This window comes from Blennius ocellaris, assembly GCF_963422515.1.
Source record: "Blennius ocellaris genome assembly, chromosome: 8".
NCBI lineage: Eukaryota > Metazoa > Chordata > Actinopteri > Blenniiformes > Blenniidae > Blennius > Blennius ocellaris.
This window is the reverse complement of record NC_137657.1, coordinates 16,455,740-16,473,164: the sequence shown is the minus strand read 5'-3', so window position 1 is coordinate 16,473,164 and position 17,425 is coordinate 16,455,740. Positions and strand designations below refer to the sequence as shown.

Here is a 17,425-nt window from a genome sequence, read left to right as displayed (position 1 = left end):
ACACCTGCTCAGGTCAGTACTCAGTTCAGACTCCATGATTACTCCATGATAATTGGCTTTGTCGCTGCTTTTTGACCTCACAGACTGAAGGAGGGCACCAACCTTTTATTCTATCACCTTTGGCTCTTAAAAACTATTACTTAGTTTCATCTTTGATCAGGTGAAGTAAATCTTGACTCCCAAAGGTTGATCTGTTAAATACTATACATTCACTCAGTGCTTGTAGGGGACTGTACTTTCCTGGTGCGAGAGTGGTGTCAATGTAAATTTAAACTATATTTTCAGACAAAGAAAACGAACAAAAAAAGCATTCAGAATTGAACTAAACACACGAGACTGCATAGAAGACAGTGGCATCTCCAATGGATTGTATATGTTTTCGACAGTAAGAAGTTACCTGACTCTTTTTTCCTACATAATCAGTGACAGAATTAACTAAATTAACAAGTCAATTCCACGACGTTACACCTGTATACGCAACTAAAAATTGACTGATGCTTATTCTATTTCGAGGATGATTGAGATTTCCATCATGTCTTGTTGGATTAATTTAGACATTCAGAATACAAAGATCTTTGAAAACACTAAACATAACAGTGCAGCTTCATTGTCCAGATGCACTTTTTTTTTTTTTTTATCATTTCTTCAGGTGTTGCTTTTGTGCTGTGTAGGTGTCAGATTTTACACTGATACAGGAGAGCCACCTGCTGGAGCTTTGAAGTAGAGCATTTCAAAGTATATTTTCTGTTATACGTACACTTTAAAAGCTGGTACAAAATTATTGAGTATGTATTGTAATAAGGCGCTCATTAACGACCATAACTCCTTGAACACTCTCTGTACATCCCTACAATTAAATTATAATAAGGGTTTTAATTCCTCTTCTTCAAGAGAATTGTTCCTGCAAAATATATCTTGTGAATACTACATTGTTTTTAATTTTGGCCTAAACTCCTGATAATTGTGGACACACAACTATTTATGTGCTATGTAAACTTAAAAATATTCTCTTTGAACTCATCGAGGTAAAAATTTTTAAACTTAATTTCCTTTGGAACGGCTTATGACAGTAACTGCAAGCTTGCTATACTGTGTCTAATATGACTGTGTTTTAAGGTAGTTTTGACGATGCTGGCACAACTAAAAGTTCTCTATCTGTCTGTCTCCCGTTGTAAATATTGTAACAGTACATGCATATTTCTGTGCTCGTTCACCCTCAAGGGAGAAGAATATTGACAAGGAAGCCAGGGCTAAGCCTGGAAGCAGCACGCAGCAGGTCTGGATTGACATCTCAAACCCAACAGAGAACGATAAAGGCAAATACATGCTGGAGATGTTTGATGGCAGCGAGAAACACCAACGGTTCCTTGACCTGTCCGGACAAGGTGTGTATTTGTATTGTGCATTAGTACCTTGTGTGTCTTTAATGTGGCTCATTTTATACCTGGATAATGTATCATAAAATCTAAACAAAAAAAACAAAAAAAAGAAGTTGTGGGAAGTCCAAATCAGTAATCCAGAACCAAGGTCATACAAGACAAAAAAAGAGTATATAATAGTAATACCAGGGGCAGAGATAGTGTGTTGGCCTGGTCATTGCCCTGGTCACCCTAGGCCCTGAAGAGACGGCTGGATGGATGGTGGGATGGAAGGAGTTGTTCAACAGTATGGACAGCCTCAAGGTTTTATATGACCTTCAGGAAAAACATTTTTTTTTTAAAACACACACACACAGGTATCTGTAGTTATTAGCATGAACTTGTTAATTCATTCTAAAAGATGGCTATGATTAAACAGTTTTTTTTCCACTCTTTGATCATTATTATTCTAAACCTCGACAGCCTTTGATGATGCCTTACGGGAGCACCAGAGGTTAAAGTAAGTGCTGCATCAGATTGCGCATCTAGCATGGCATGCTGTGTCACTAACAGAAACCACTGAGATGCCTGAAGTAAACGAGTAGTTTCAAGAAGACCTACACAGGATTTGTTGTTGAAAACTATTCTCAGAGAAGTGTCTGAGCTCAGATTATCACTGTCTGAAGCCGTATAGTCTCACATTGATCTGACCATCTGTTTTCCTCCCCTCAGGCAACTGGCCATTGCTGAGAAAAGTGAGTGAAAGACATTTCTGCTTGTGGTAAAGAATTTTAAAAAGTAAGCAGGAACTCATGGTTGATTTTTTTGTTTGTTTGTTTGTTTGTTTATTTGCTTCAGAGCGAGCCAGGGTGATAAAGGGTCTTCCTGATGTCGTCGCCATCATGGAGGGCAAGGTATCACCAGTGTGCTTAATGGTGACCACTCTGATCTTCTCTGGAGTCTGATATGTGACACTTTCTGCTCTCCTCTCAGTCTCTGTGTCTGACCTGCTTCATTGACGGCGACCCGAACCCCGATTCATGCTGGCTTCGTAATGACAAGGAGATCTTTAACCAGGATCAGTTCACCATCACCAAGGAACCCAAGTGCAGCGCCATCACTATCAACAACGTCACCATGGAAGACTCCGGAAAGTACAGCATCTTCGTACACAACCAGTACGGCTCTGACACGGCTGATGTGACCGTGAGCGTCTACAAGCGCGGGGAGAAGCCTCCAGCCAATGCAGTGCAGATGGGTTTTTAGTATTTCATGCTCATAGTTTAGATTTTAAGTGTTGCAAAGTATTCAAAAGCATTTACAATCAATTAAACCGATCAATAATACAATTTTACTGTAAGTAAACTATATATTGATGCACAGTTACGTGTGAATGTGGTGAATCATGTAAACATATTGAGGCTGCTCAAGTAGTAAAATGCACTACATAAGGAAAGTCCATCACCCATACATATTGTTAAAACCAGTCCAGTCTGAAATTATTATATTCTTCATATTAAAAGTGAAGCTTTCAGCTTCCACAATTTATTGGAATTTACAAATATCACGTGTATTGTTTAATGCAGTGTAAGAGGTTTTGCATTGTGAGCAACAATAACAAATTTTCCTCAAAGTTCTTTTATGTTACAAAACACAAATCCACTGTTCTGAGTTCTTAGTCATACTGATGTCTTGCTTGTGTGCACTCAATAAAAGCCATTTCTGGCCATTTGTCTGTAGTTTGCCTTTCTTACATACAATACTCACACAACAAACTTCAGGTGTGTTAAAGCAACAAACGGACAGCTTGCTATTGCTGTGATTTTGCAATATGTATTCACGTCTTTCACTTTGAAAGTCAATTGTCCGCTGTGTCGTTGAACTTACCTTAACTTACGCTGCACCATGAAGTCTGGTGGGACATGATGGAAAAGCTGCAGATGTGCATGAAGATCAGTTTGCATGCATAAAATATGTAGAAAACATACCTACTTTAGCATTTTCATCTTTAAATGTTGCTGCCTCAAACCTCAGTATATGGTCTAATTCAAGCTGCGTGTCCTGTTTTCTACCTGTGAGCACTCCTGCATTCATCACAATCTTTTTTTTTTAAACTGCACGAAAGCATGGAGTTTGAATATTCTTAATATCAGTGAAAATGTAAAACATATCCCCAAAAAATTCCATTCAATTTCATGTTGGGTGGAAGCTGATGTTTGGCCACAAAGGAGTAAGTGAACTCCAGGTTGTTCAAACAGCAGTGATTACTTCAGAGTAGCGTGTTACTCATTAGACAAAGTGTTTGGCTGCAGAGTATAAGAGGGTGTGGAGGCACGTTCACATCTCCACCTTGTGTTGAGCTTCACACAGCTGCCACAGCCTCCAGCCGCCTTGGTCAAGGTGATACAGTACCGCACCTCGAGAAATCATGGACTTCAGTGGAACATGGCAGGTCTACGCTCAGGAGAACTACGAAGAGTTCCTCCGGGCCATGGGTAAGAATAGATCTTATTAGAAGGAACAACTATCATATTGACATCATACAGCTCTGCAGTCCATCATATTATCAGTCTTAACTGCACAAATTAATAAAAAGAAAACACTGTGTCTGCTCAACAGATCTCCCTGAGGATGTCATCAAGATGGCAAAGGACATCAAACCGATTTCTGAGATCAAACAGAACGGCAAAGACTTTGTCATCACTGCCAAGACTCCCGGAAAGACTGTGACCAACACCTTTACTATTGGCAAGGAGGCTGATATCACCACCATGGACGGCAAGAAGCTCAAGGTTACCGATCTCATTCACTTTTTATTTTGCAAAAAAAAAAAAAAAAAACACCTCAGAGTTTTTCTATATCTATGTATTTCTGATAAGACATTTACCAAGAGATATTAAACAACAAAAGTATTGTGACATTTCCATGGCATTGCAATAATAAAAGCAGCTAAACATCCTATATTAATAATGGTAATACTTGTATTACTAATGTTTGATGCTAAGTATGATGTTTGAGGTACGTATTTGTTTAATTCTTTCAGAATTGTCCCTTTGTTGAATAATGTATACGTTCTCTTCCTCTGACTCCTTTTAGTGCATCGTCAATCTGGAGGGAGGAAAACTGGTCTGCAACACTGGCAAGTTCATCCACATCCAGGAACTCAAGGGAGGAGAGATGGTTGAGGTACGGTGTCTTAAACGCTATGAAAATTCATAGCTTTGAAATTATTTACTTGAATAATGCATTTATCTGGTACTTTCTACTAAAATGTTGTCTTTTTTTATACATTGCCCTTTTCAGACTTTGACCATGGGCTCAACCACTCTCATCAGGAGGAGCAAAAAGATGTAAACTGGCAGTGAAACAAACAACATCTATTTAAATAAAAGTGCTGCTCTAAACAAACTGTGGTTTGTAACATATTTTCTTTGTGACTGTATCTCTGGATGAATGAAACAGGACTACGGAAAGATGCATTTTATGGAGATTTTCAAGGATTGTTCGTGTTTAATATTGGTTGGGGTGAGATCATGGGAAAAAATTAGAAGTGGGCTCACATGAAAACAGGTTCCCTCTCAATTTATTGAAGCATACCCATTATAAACTGAAAAATACAATGTCAATTACACAATACAGTATAATTTCATTTGACATTCAAGATACTGACTGTGATCCCTGATACCAACAACACGAGCACTTAGGAGTTAGTCCGGGATGATCAGTGGCAGTATATCATCGGTATCACCCAGGGGTCTGCAATCCGTGGTCCTGGAGACCCAAGTGGGTCTTCAGCCCCTCTGTAGTGGCTCCCTGAAGCTTTCAAAAAGTTTAAATATTTTTATTTGATCGACACACCAGACTCGTTTTTAAAATGGATGCTGTCTCTATGCTAAACAAAATGTTAACATGTTTTGTGGCTCTCGACTATTTTTATTTGGTTGAAAGTGACAGAAATTGCTCTTTTTTGTTGTCAAGATCATCTTGATATGAGCTCTTCTGCACATACCATGATACATTCTAACATTTTAATCAGCTTACAACAGCTTTGTTTGTGTAAATTTAATGGGAGAGCATATATAGACTTTCAAAGCAAACCGTCTACCTGCCATGTCAGTGAAACTCACTGCTCCAGTCAATCCACTTTAAGAGTTCAAACAACACACCTTCAAAAGGTTGCAGGCAAGAATAGATTTCACTTGAGTTCCACAGGAAAAAAAAAAGAAAAACCTAGGTTTCATGTTTATATACTTTATTAACAGTTCTCCATTCTGGCATACATTCATGTCAAAGAGGCATAATGGAACGATATGAACGATATCTTAATCTTACAGGTTTTTTTCGAGTTTTAATTGATTCCTTTTTCTTTTTTTTCACCAACTTCTCTAAACTCTTTGAATCTTTGTGAAAATATTTATTAACAACGAAACAGGCCTTATCTGACATATGTTCCTTGTATGCTATTTTTTTTATTTCATGCAGGATGTCTGTCGTCATATGATTTTATACAACTCACCCCTTCGTTGACAACAACAAAAAATAAAGAAATTTTTTTTTCAATGATATTAAGTAATGTAATTTTATATACGTGATTTATTAAGTGTGTTATGTGGGTCTCTGGCAGTGATGTGGTCGAATAGAATAGAATAATTCGCCCTCTGAATACATACGCCTGTATGTGCGTGCGCGTCCACGCGGCTCTTCGACTTGGCGCGTCCTCGCAGGCTCCCCAGCTCGGCGCATGCGCACTCCGTCGTTGTGACTCTTGCCCACGTAGCTGTGCGCGAGACTCTGTACGTGCTTATAAAAAGGTTTTGCGTGGAGGAAAAAGCAGCAGTAAACCGACCCGCGGCCGCTCCGAACTGTAGCTACAAGCTGACAAAATGGCGAGATACACGAGGCCTCCCAATTCCTCTCTTTTCGTGCGAAATATCTCCGACGAGTCCAGGTACGTGCTAATTTTAGCCGCCCGCGCGGCTTCAATACCAGCGCGTCGAAGCTAATGCTCGCCCGCGAGCAGCCATTGAAGACTAAAAGGCAGAGACACGAGCTACAGCAGCGTGTCCAAACAAGAGGGCCGAATTTCGGTTTTAACACATTTTGGATCCAGTTCCATGTTTATAAATGCAGTACAGGCTGGTTTGCCTGTTAGCACAACACGTAAATGGAGCTGGAAACACCGAGGCGAAGTTGAAACGCCACGATCCTTTTGTTTTCTCGACATTAAACTTGTGTAGCTTCAGCACACGACGTTCATGCTGGACTGCAATGTTTATTACCAGCCGTTCTCGACTCGTTACAAGTTGATCTGTTTTAGTTTCCGTTGCACTCTTTTCATAATATTTTTTTTCAGCTAATTGCAACTAATTAACTAAAATTAAACATTTTTAGCTGTTTAGTTTAATTTGGTTTGGATTGAGTTGGACCAGTAGTTTTGTTTTAAATAATGACAAATCCAAATGTTTCCATCTCCATTAAAAAAACTACTTATGATTAAATGTTACAAGATCTGAAGAAAATGCATTTTGAGAATTGTCTTTTTGATGTACCCTGGTGCAGAATACAGTAAGATGGCAATGTTTCGCATCAAATATACCTTTGCGCTTTAGTTGCCTCAAATCTGCTGCACAATTTCAATTAACATCAGCCACATTGTTTCTTTTCAGGCTGATTTTTGCTATTTAGATAATTCAGTAAATATTTTTGTGTAATTTGTGTGATTGGTAGATTCAGGTAACCATCAGTACTTCCTTGTGGATAGAACCAATGTTTCATGTTTCTTTTTTTGTGTGGCTGCAGAGAGGATGTGTATTTAATGTCAGTCGAAGTGGGGAAAGTAATACCATTTGTCTGCTGTTAAGTATGTGCTGGCACCTGCTCCTGTGTATACTGTGGACTCCAGCCAAGTTCAGATGGTCGCCAGCAAAATAATGTGCTTATTTCATGACACTTTAGGCCAGAGGATTTACGACGTGAGTTTGGTCGGTATGGGCCTATTGTAGATGTCTACATTCCACTTGACTTCTATTCACGCCGGCCAAGAGGATTTGCTTACATTCAATATCCTTTATTCTTTTATTTTCACTCATAAAACTTCTAACCCGAGCCTTCACATTTAAACCTGACATGTTTTCATTTTTTGGGACGGATTCATTTGTTTTCTTTATATTACAGGTGTTTATGCTACCTTTGTGATTTTATGTCATTTGATATCTGTAGCACTACACCCATTCCTAACCAATATCTCTTCTGTTGTTGCCTTAGAATGATAAAGATACAGTTCTGGAGACCCCACACCAGAGAAAGTTGAAAAGCGGTTGTAGAGTAGATTCAAGCCAAAGACACCCAGGCCACAAGCAGTAGTGGAATTTGGAAAGTACAGAGAGAGCATGAAGATACAAAGAGAGAGCACCCAGACTTCCATTTGACTACCAAAGGGAGGAAAAGCAAAGTGTTTATTGGGCAAAGACAAGCAGGAAACCTCAAGTTCTTCTGCCAAGACAATAAAGATCAAGCTGAAGGTGAAAGATCAAGCATGTTAAAGGTAACAAGGCAAAGTTTTTGTATCCTACCTAATCTGATCACTATCAATATTTGTCTTGTCTTCATGATCTGGAATCACAGACGGCCCCACTGATTCAGTATTCTGTGTAGTAATTTCAGTAAACATTCCTGAGGACAATTTATTATGAATTAGTAAATGACTTATTTCTCTCTTCTTTTTTTTTGTTCACTTTAAATTGTGACAATATTTTCTTTCTTCCTCACTGATTATTCAGTTGCTGTTTATCATTGGGTGCTTCTGACCTGTGTTGCAGCCTCTTTGTTTGTTGTGCATGTTTGCAGTTGTCTGTCCCAACTCTCCAAATTATAAACAAAACCAAAAAAAAAGGCCTTAACAGCACAGCATGTTTGAGGATGTCCGAGATGCAGAAGACGCTCTGCACAACCTGGACCGGAAATGCGTTTGTGGGCGCGAGATCGAGATCCAGTTTGCGCAGGGAGATCGCAAAAGTACGAACGTCCGACAACAAACACAAAACTTTCCTCCAATTGTTTTTAGAAAATGTGTTTCTCTCAAGTTTTTTGATGTGCCATCTGTCTCTTTAGCCCCCAACCAGATGAAATCCAAGGAGCGCCATTCACCTCGGAGCTTCTCTCGCTATGATGACGAACGGGACAACCGCCGGAGACGCTCCAGGAGCCGCAGTTACGAGCGCCGCAGGTCCCGGAGTCCGTCTTTTGAGCGTCGTCCCCGGAGGTCCGAGAGTCCCAGAGAGTGAGTGTCAACCGTCGCTCACGCATCACTGTGTGCTTCACTGTCGATTAGCTGCTATTCATCCACAACATACATGATTACAAATCTATAATAGTGTTTGCTTATGGATGTGTAATGCTCTTGTTAATAATGTGAAACTGAATCCTGCCAATTCACCGACACTCGCCTAGATACATTTCCAGTGGGACACAAAGTGTATGGTACTTGTTTAATGTTTGTGTATATCAGTGTGAAAATTAGTCGCTTGCTGATCTGTGAGGTAGTCTATCTGAGTAATGGCTGTGTTGGCCTCTCTACTCGAAGCTTAGATGTAATTCCACAAAGGGCCACCTCCAACATGAGGCTCTAATCTTTTCAAAAGCAGCACAGTATATTCTCAAATCTGGTGAAATAAGTACGGTATCAGTTCTCAAAACCTTTTATGTGAAAATGTGTTTGTACCAAATCTCAAGAAACTTCAACAGGAACTGTTTATATTCAAAAATAATAAAATCAGTCTTTTTTTATGTAAAATTCTACTTGTGTATTAGAAATGGAAGTCACATTCTTAACGGGGATGCAAGATGTGATTCTTCTGTATTACACTGTGGGGTAGCAGTGAGTCACTGTACATCAGAACATGGTCATATTCTGTAGTTGGTATTTCATATTGACAAAACGTGACAGACTTTGTAAATACAAGGGCTCATTATTCTGTTGCAGATTGATTTATATATATATATATATATGTACACTTAAGTCGTTTACTTGTTCCTCCTTACCTCTACAGCTCTCGGGCCTACGGTCGACACAGAAGAAGCCACGAAATTGACAAGTAAGCCTCTTGACTACCGTATTTTCCGCCCTATAAGGCGCACCTAAATACCTCAAATTTTCTCAAAAGCTGCCAGTGCGCCTTATAGCCCGGTGCGCCTTATATATGGACGATTGTTCTACTCAAGACTGCTATTTGACAGCTGAACAACCAGAAGCTTTTATTTTGACAACTCTAACTTCGCAACCGGATCTTCAGAGCGGACCACACTCCGCACAACACCTTAATCACTCATGGTTGCACACCAACATTCTAACAAACCAAAATAAACTAGATGAAATAATTACTCCCTAAACTGGGGAACAAAAACACAGCATAAACACAATCAACACAACACCAAGCCCAACAACGAGCCACAATAACCTCCAACAACACAAAACATGAATTTGTCGCTGCAAGGCATGATGGGACATCATGCCTTGCAGCGACAAATTCAACCTGAGCTCCTCAGTGCAGCCGATCGAAACTCCCATAATTCATTGCAGCTGTTTGTGGTGTTTTAAATGCAATTATTGGGGGTTATATTTGGTTTGTGGTGTCGGTAATAATTGTGTTGTGTTGTGTTTTTGTTGCTTAGTTCATGTAGTTTAGTTTATTATTATTATTATTATTACCGGTAGTTGTAAGTTGTCAACCAGTAGTGAAGAAGGTTTTGTGTGTAGTGTCGTCCTGGCATAGGCTGCAGGTAGACTATTAAAATAAAGTGTGCGCACCTCTCTGGGTGTTAGAATCAGTGGAAAATGTAACCTAATGGCTTTGAGCTATAAATGTTGCTGACCACTGGTCTATTCCATGCGCCTTATAGGGCGGTGCGCCTTATATATGAATGAAGTTGTAAATTATGTCAATCAATGTAGGTGCGCCTTATAACCCGGTGCGCCTTATAGGGCAGAAAATACGGTACTCTCACCGTGTTCATTAATAACCCGTCCTCAATTAACACAATGATATTATTCCTAGCAGGTACAAGGGTCCTCCTCGGGACTACCACAGGCCGCACCACGAACAGGCCTCTCGCAGCCACTCCGCCTCGCGCTCCCCCTCGCCTTCCAGGTCCAGACCTAAAGGCAAAAAGAGCCCATCCAGGTCCCACAGCCCGGCCGAGGACTTCCAGCCCACCTCCAGCTCCCAGAATCAGCCTATGGGGCGATCTCCATCACGCTCCGTGTCGCGCTCCATGTCGCGATCGCGGTCTCGCTCCAGGTCCTGGGCCGGACGCAAGTCTGGGGGCCACTAACCAGCTCACTGTTCCCCCCCCCCCAGAAGCCCTCTGTGTGTCTCTGATGATGTTTCTGTTCAGTTTTTAGATGCAGTCCCTTTTACACAAAGATTTCTTGCAGAGTTGTCACTCCTAACACCAACTACATCAAGCTGGGCAGCCAGTTGAGACTGTTTCAGTTTGGCAATAGAGGGAAAATGGCGTATCTGTCCCGTCTCGTGAAACAAGCCCTCGGTAAAATGTTCATAACTTGGTGTAGTGCTGTCTGAATTGCTAATTGCTGAAAGAGTCTTTGTGTAAAATGTTCTTATATCAACTCAACCTTTAGGCCCTCTGCTTGTATTTGTTTGTCATTGTTTAGAAATCTATTGCCAAAAGGAAGAGCAGCAGGGGCTTTGTTATGGTTTTGGGTTTGTTTGTTTTTTTAAAGAGGAAAGACACTGAAGTGAATCATGGAAGCACAGTTTTGTTGTAAGTTTTATACGTGGGGTGCAGAAGATGGAAATGAGATTAGTTTTGGTATTGCCAACGATACTTTTGTACTTTGCGTCAGCAATACATGGTCTGTGAATGTGTGGTATGACTCGTTTTAGTTGTGTGTTATGTAAACAGAAATCCAAATTACTCTTAATTCACGGACTGGTCTGCCAGTATTTACCTAGTGATCTGGCTTTACGCGCCTGGTTTCATGGGCAATTTATTTCCTGCAGGCAAATGGCATCCTATAATACCCGTCAGTTGTACCTAATACCATATAAAGTATTTTGTTATGTTCACGATGAGGTAAAATGATTCTGTGAGTGGAACAAAGTATCCCCTAGAAACTTTATCCTGTAGGTTCAACCTGGTATTGTCAATAAACAAATTGGATTCTTACCGTGTGTTCTGTTGTATGTTCTGGGTCACATAACATAATATTGTGATCGCTCCAAGATGGCTGTGACATGTTGGTATAAAATGTTTGAATATTGTGCATATTTATATATATAAACCTCTACTACTGTGTTCCCTTTGTGTATAAACACTGCAAAACTATTGTGCTAGAATGAATTGAAAACCATGAACCACAAAAAGACACTCAGACAGAAGTAGGGGGGAAGGGAGGGGGTTTATTCTTTTTTTTTTTTTTTGCAAAACTTGTCAATTCATAGGTCTTTTTTTTTTTTTTTCTCCAACAAATTTATACCAATCTCAAGTGGGGGGGCACATCGTTTCATTTCTTTTTCATATGGTGACGTCGTATCAAGGGGACAAATTCACAGCCAATTTCAAAGTTACAAATTTCGAGTGAGGAGACTTTGCAATGCACAACGCAATCTGGGCAAGAAAGAAAATGCTTACATGATGAATCTGGAGAAGGCAGTACTTAAAAAGAGCATTGGAGTCAGATTCAGGTGTCAGCTGGCGGAAGAACAGCTGAGGCCTGAATCTGGCTCTGGAGAAGGGGGAAAAAAAAAAAAAAGGTTTGGGCAACTTTTGAGAGCTACCAAATAAAAGGTTTCAGCATGAACTTTTAACTTAGGCACAAGGTTTGTCAACTTAAGACTAAAAGCGTCACACTTAAACACGGTAAGCACATTCATGGCTCAAATTCATACATATGCAAGTCTCCTACAATCCAATTGTTTGTATTTTGTTGCAGTTTTATTTAATTTGCACTTAGCATTTTCACCCTGCACTGCACGATATAAAACAATAAAAAAACATGTGCAAGATCTCTGGAAAGATTACAGTGCAGGGCTTCTGACAAACGCTAGGCAGGTTTAATTTTTTTTTTTTAACAAAAATATTCTTTCTGTATTGAAGTCAAGACACGTCCTTAGCATGTCTTATACATTCAGTGTTATTACTAAAAATACTTTTGTCGGACAGGCCTCAAATTTGGCCTGCAAATGTACATATGCTACAAGTATTTTATACATTTTATTATTTACATGGCTCTTTAACAGACACTAACAACCTCTCCTACTTTGTTTTGTTATCTTAACACTGGCCGTGCACGGCTCCAATTCTGCAAAGAGAGCAATAAGAGCTTTAATAGAGGATTGAGACATAAAAATAGAGAATCCATAGGAAGATAGTCAATTACGCCTCCATCATTTCAATAGCATTCTGGTCTGTAACTCAAAAAAACAAAAAAAACAGTCTGATTGAAGTGCAAGAAGGTAAACAAGAGGAAGAGGCATGGGCAGCAGGTGTCTCTCGATTATGCAATGGTCAACAATTGAGACCTGTTTTGTAAACACAAACAAAAGCCTCCTGCCTCCGATTAGAGCCCCGAGGGGCAATTCCTCTTCAGAAACCTTCCTCAGCTCTGCCTCACCTTGCACATAAATGCACACAGCCAACAGAGCCATGCCGAGTCAAATTCATCAGTCCCACATCTTGGCATGGCTCTCTTCCGCATGTTGGAGCTGCCGCGCTGCCCTGAGGAGGCAGAGACTGAGGGGTAATAACAGTGCTGATTGAAACAGGTAAACAGTGAGGGGACCCAGAGGCCTCCAACTGTTCACTGCAGTCTGGTAAAGTTTATAGTGGCAAAGGCATTAATGCCAACCACACAGAGGATGTCCAAAATAAAATGGAAAAAAAACCCAGCAAAAACATTGCTTTGGTAACACACAGCATGTCATACATTGTTCAACCACAACAAAAAAGGACACGTACAAAATAATGCTATGATAGAGTGCTGCAGACCTGAGACACACAACTCCCATAGTGCATGTGCGCACAGCGCAATAAAAAAAGGGTACAGGAGTTGGTGTCCAAAGGCCAGTGTGCCATGGTCTCTTATTACCCTTCGTTTGAGGTTACACTTCCCACTTATCCTTTACCACTACAGCTCATCACCTCCAGTAAAAGAACTTTTTTTTTTTCCCTGCAGAACTGCAGCTGAGTGCTTTTTCCCCCCTTCCCAAACAAGGAGTGCAATAATCATACGAAAAAAAGATGGGCCCTTGTCAAGAAATGCTACAAATGTGAACTTGCTTTAGCACCTGAAGCTTTAGAAGCAACTCTAAAGTCTTGTCATTGAAACATATGTAAATGAAAAGGCGTGTGTCTGTCCACAGAAATGGACCGTAAAAGTGTTGGGAATTTACCTGAACGACACTACAATCCTTGTTTGGGGAAGAAAACGGCACTCAGTCTGCCTTAACAGCCAACATTAGAAAAACAACAAAACAAAATAGAAGTACAAAGGATATCCAGTTTGTCAGTCACAAAAACTGACTCCACTGAAAACATCGCCGACCAGCAAGGCTGCAGGGCTGTAATAGTTTTAAAAGGTGTTTTGTTGGTTTTTTTTTTTTTTAAAGGATGTTAAACAGTAACAGCACAACACTGCTGTAATTACTTATTAACCTTAAGTGAGGTTAGTTTAAAAAGAGCTAAAAGTATTACAGCACTGGGGCGTTCCTGGAGGGTGGATGACTCAACAGAGTCCCAGTCCATGTATTATTTAAATTTTTTTTTTTCTTTCCAAAGATCAATTGTGGGCATCCTTCTCAGGCCTGCACCTTCAGGAGGCTCTTCAGCTGGAAGGTCATCATCTCCCTGTTATCACAGGAGCCTATTGGGAAAGACACCCAGTGGCTGGGGGGTTTGGGTAACACGCTGGGCGAGGGTGGCTCGCTGAACTTTGGCCCCGCATAGCTCGGGCTGCCCTGGGTGGCCAGTAGCGTGTTGAGGTGTGACACTGCGCCCTCCCAGTTCTGATCATAATTGGTGGTAAAGCGGCCAGACACGTTCTTCTCTGCAGACGCGGCCTGCCGCGCCTCAGGAGACCTGTGGTAGGCGGCGCCTTTGTCGCTCCGGCGGTGGCCATGATGGTGAAGGCCCCCGACCCCTCCTGTGGATGCTCCGGCTCCATTCTGGTCACGGCTCCTCTGCTTAGCCCGGCCAAGTTGATGGTTTTTCTTGGGCAAAGGGCGTTCTGGGTGGGAAACTGGAATGTTGTACCTCTCACCACCTCCCATACTGCTTCAGCACTACGTGTCACCTGGATATCAAAAACATTCCGATTAGGGTTGAACGTTTTCACTCATTGTAAATGCATTTGAACACATCACTGTAAACACTGAACAGGTGACAAGCGTCTGTGGCGCAGACAGCATTCACAGCATGTATCCCGACAGCCAGGAATGCAGAGGTTATTCTCTCTTCTCTGTGAGGCAAACAACCGCCATAAAGAAAAATGGTATCTAAATAATTCTCAATGTCACAGCAATTTTTTTTCATTATTTCTAATATTTTGTTGTATTACTATCCCAATGCAGCAAGTCATAGTATTGTATGTATTGACTCAAAAATATATTTCATAAGATCAGTTGTACCTCACTTACCAAAAATAAATTAAAATGAAAAAATTAAAATAAAAAATCTGTCAAAAGTCTTAAATCATTATGTAATAAGACGGGGTTTTTTTTAGATTCAACTACGCACATAGTTAAATTTAGTTTGGAACCACGCATGTAATAGGATAATCTCTCACATTAAATGTTCCTAAAATATGCAGCCATCAAAAACTATGTTATGAGTGATAATTAAAAAACAGATATTAATAAAACGTCTCCAATAAACGCCATGATCAACACCGACGATGATCCAGAACACAGTGATGCCATCGCAAAACATGTAACATCCAACTTCAAATGCAGATTACAATCAACTTAAATCCATACGAAAGTGTGCTTTCAGTCTTATAGTCGTATTGTGAAGCTGTAAAATTCATCCGCAGGACATAAACACCGCGCACACTTGCGCCACCTCTGAAAAACAACAAGTCCGCTGTCTACGTGCAGAAACGGCAGACAGCAAGGACCGCCCTCCTCTTCCCCTCCCCCAACACTCTCCGGGAGAAAAACAGCCCCCCCCCCTCCCCTTCTTCCTCTCCTCTCACCTCTTTGTTGTCAGAAAGTTGACGGAGCTGAGCTCTATTCTCTTCAATCTCTCCCCTCCAACCGGGCCCCAGGTCCTCGAAGTAGTTCTCTGTCTACTTCTCGCTGTACTTCTGTGTCCAGCAAGGTCTGAGGTTTTCATGTGACAGTGAGCGTTGTTATCTCGCAGGGCCGAGTTGAACATCAATTCACCTCGGCACACGATGCTCCAAGAAGTCGACCTCCTTTCAAAGGCACGAAAAAGAAAGAAAAAAATAGAATCAGAAAAAAATTTAATCGATTAGGGGCGATAAGCAAGGCGATATCTCATGGGTTTATCGCGTTTCGGTGCTTAAGTGTTGTGTAACAAAGCATTAATACGGCTCACGGTCAACTACGTATTTGTGAGTGCGTCATCACACCAATCGAAACCCAGCACAACAGCAGCTCCTCTTTTACTAACATTTCACGATCACACTGTGGCTATTAACATTTTTACGGTGTTGATATTATAATAATACGTGGCAAATATCACAACAAAACGTTACATAAAAAAAATTAAAAAAATCTGCGTCAGTCCCTCGCATTTTAAGTGCAGCTGCGCCGAGCTTTAGTTCACTTTCGATCTTAAAAAAGGGCACACGTCGTTCTCGTCACACAATCTTACGTGGTAAACTATATGGATAGCGAGCAAAATTATGCTTTTGCTATTTGGGTCACTTAACGTTGGCACCGAACCAAAACAAAGGAACTGAACTCAACATGGCGACGGAGGTATAAAGCTGCTCCTCTCTTACCGACTTCTTCAGGCTTGGTTGTTGAAGCCTTTCGTCAGAAAATGAGTGTGTTTCGCCTTCTGAAAAACCCTCGGCTGAGTCCGTAGGAAGCACAGCGAAGCTATATTTCCCACAAAACCGTCTCCCCGAGGAGCTTTACGTGATGTCAAACTGCGGCCGTTGAAAACCGCCTCTCCCCTCTCCCGACTCTCTGAATTGCAACAAAATGGAATCCACAGAGGCGATAAGTAGTCCGTGCGCACACACGTCTGACCAATCACAAGCCGAGTACGAGCCGACTGGCCAATCAACGAACAGAGGGCCAGACGCATTCACGCCTGTTGCCAGACCGATGACGTCTATGCGCGCGCCTCCTTCGTGTCCTTTGTTGGTGCTTCGGGTATTTCCTGTAGAGAAGTGAGAGAAACAGAACGAAAACAACAGTCTTACACCACTAAAATGCCCCATTTTATCCTTATATCCCGTCTACAGTGTTTTCTATACTGACGAATACATTATTCGAGTTTCTATAGATATAGTTCAATGTTATGTAATATTGGCTGTACTTAAATATATCCAAGAAATTAAGTTGTTGAAGAGGCAATAGTATTTCTGTTACGGGAAATACTGACGATTATCCAAATTTCCGGTGTGAAACCTGTTGTGCGGCCTTGAAACAGCTGCAACAGGCTGTAATAACACAGCAGCTCTTGACTGTGACCTGACCATCCCCCCACATCTCATTCATCCTGGCCATTTTTTTCAGCGAGTGTGAGAGTCAAGACCTGAAGTTATTTATTCCGCATGTGAAGAATGTACACATTTAGAGCATAGCTGTTTGTAGTATAGTGTATAGACAAACTGCAAGGGCATGTAAACAAAGCCATTAGGGCTGAAAAAAGACTTTCTTCAAATGGTGTTCAGTGGACTTAAAGGTACAGTGTGTATTTTTAATGCTGCACAGGACGGAACACTGCCTAAATCAATGACTTTCACCTTTGCGCAATAGGGAGCAATGGTGAGTCAGTCTTTCCATCCTCTGACACTCAGTAGCTTTCAAGAATGTCAACTATTGTTGCATTTACTTCCTTTTTGTCAGTAC

General features: G+C 41.0%; 4 protein-coding genes across 9 annotated transcripts in view; 3 read left to right on the top strand and 1 right to left on the bottom strand.

Annotated features, from left to right (window-relative positions):
* myom3 (myomesin 3) overlaps nucleotides 1-3,059 on the top strand; it is a 76,184-nt gene extending 73,125 nt beyond the window's left edge. For all 4 annotated transcript variants that reach the window (XM_080501373.1, XM_080501374.1, XM_080501375.1 and 1 more), the window contains 5 exons: nucleotides 1,222-1,385; nucleotides 1,842-1,878; nucleotides 2,091-2,113; nucleotides 2,217-2,272; nucleotides 2,352-3,059. In XM_080501373.1, the coding sequence (XP_080357499.1) occupies nucleotides 1,222-1,385; nucleotides 1,842-1,878; nucleotides 2,091-2,113; nucleotides 2,217-2,272; nucleotides 2,352-2,624 (553 nt within the window). In that variant the 3' untranslated portion in view covers nucleotides 2,625-3,059. The remainder of the gene's footprint in view (nucleotides 1-1,221; nucleotides 1,386-1,841; nucleotides 1,879-2,090; nucleotides 2,114-2,216; nucleotides 2,273-2,351) is intronic.
* A 667-nt stretch (nucleotides 3,060-3,726) lies between these two features.
* Nucleotides 3,727-4,712, top strand: fabp10a (fatty acid binding protein 10a, liver basic; the record flags this gene model as incomplete). Its single annotated transcript, XM_080501074.1, has 4 exons — nucleotides 3,727-3,853; nucleotides 3,978-4,150; nucleotides 4,455-4,544; nucleotides 4,662-4,712. The coding sequence occupies exons 1-4, from the start codon at nucleotides 3,787-3,789 to the stop codon at nucleotides 4,710-4,712; spliced, it is 381 nt and encodes a 126-aa protein (XP_080357200.1). The 5' UTR covers nucleotides 3,727-3,786.
* A 1,453-nt stretch (nucleotides 4,713-6,165) lies between these two features.
* On the top strand, nucleotides 6,166-11,546 carry srsf10a (serine and arginine rich splicing factor 10a). 3 transcript variants are annotated; one of them, XM_080501066.1, is made up of 6 exons: nucleotides 6,166-6,306; nucleotides 7,623-7,921; nucleotides 8,266-8,372; nucleotides 8,469-8,637; nucleotides 9,407-9,451; nucleotides 10,412-11,546. In XM_080501066.1, the coding sequence occupies exons 3-6, from the start codon at nucleotides 8,267-8,269 to the stop codon at nucleotides 10,686-10,688; spliced, it is 597 nt and encodes a 198-aa protein (XP_080357192.1). In that variant the 5' UTR covers nucleotides 6,166-6,306; nucleotides 7,623-7,921; nucleotide 8,266; the 3' UTR covers nucleotides 10,689-11,546. The 3 variants fall into 3 exon arrangements, with proteins under 3 accessions (XP_080357192.1, XP_080357191.1, XP_080357193.1); XM_080501065.1 differs by having other exon boundaries at nucleotides 7,623-8,372; XM_080501067.1 differs by lacking the exon at nucleotides 6,166-6,306 and adding an exon at nucleotides 7,493-7,532 and having other exon boundaries at nucleotides 7,623-8,372.
* Nucleotides 11,547-11,765: 219 nt separating this feature from the next.
* Nucleotides 11,766-16,530, bottom strand: pnrc2 (proline-rich nuclear receptor coactivator 2). Its single transcript, XM_080501069.1, has 3 exons — nucleotides 16,345-16,530; nucleotides 15,571-15,792; nucleotides 11,766-14,670 (listed from the first exon to the last, which is right to left on the bottom strand). Exon 3 carries the CDS (start codon nucleotides 14,645-14,647, stop codon nucleotides 14,177-14,179), a length of 471 nt encoding a protein of 156 aa, XP_080357195.1. The 5' UTR covers nucleotides 14,648-14,670; nucleotides 15,571-15,792; nucleotides 16,345-16,530; the 3' UTR covers nucleotides 11,766-14,176.
* Nucleotides 16,531-17,425: the final 895 nt, after the last annotated feature.

Excerpts from the sequence above, each read along its gene's own strand:
- srsf10a (XM_080501066.1), top strand. The coding sequence starts at position 8,267 with ATGTTTGAGGATGTCCGAGATGCAGAAGACGCTCTGCACAACCTGGAC. Across the intron at positions 8,373-8,468 it reads TGCGCAGGGAGATCGCAAAA|CCCCCAACCAGATGAAATCC; the intron begins GTACGAACGTCC and ends CTGTCTCTTTAG. Across the intron at positions 8,638-9,406 it reads AGGTCCGAGAGTCCCAGAGA|CTCTCGGGCCTACGGTCGAC; the intron begins GTGAGTGTCAAC and ends TTACCTCTACAG.
- pnrc2 (XM_080501069.1), bottom strand. The coding sequence starts at position 14,647 with ATGGGAGGTGGTGAGAGGTACAACATTCCAGTTTCCCACCCAGAACGC.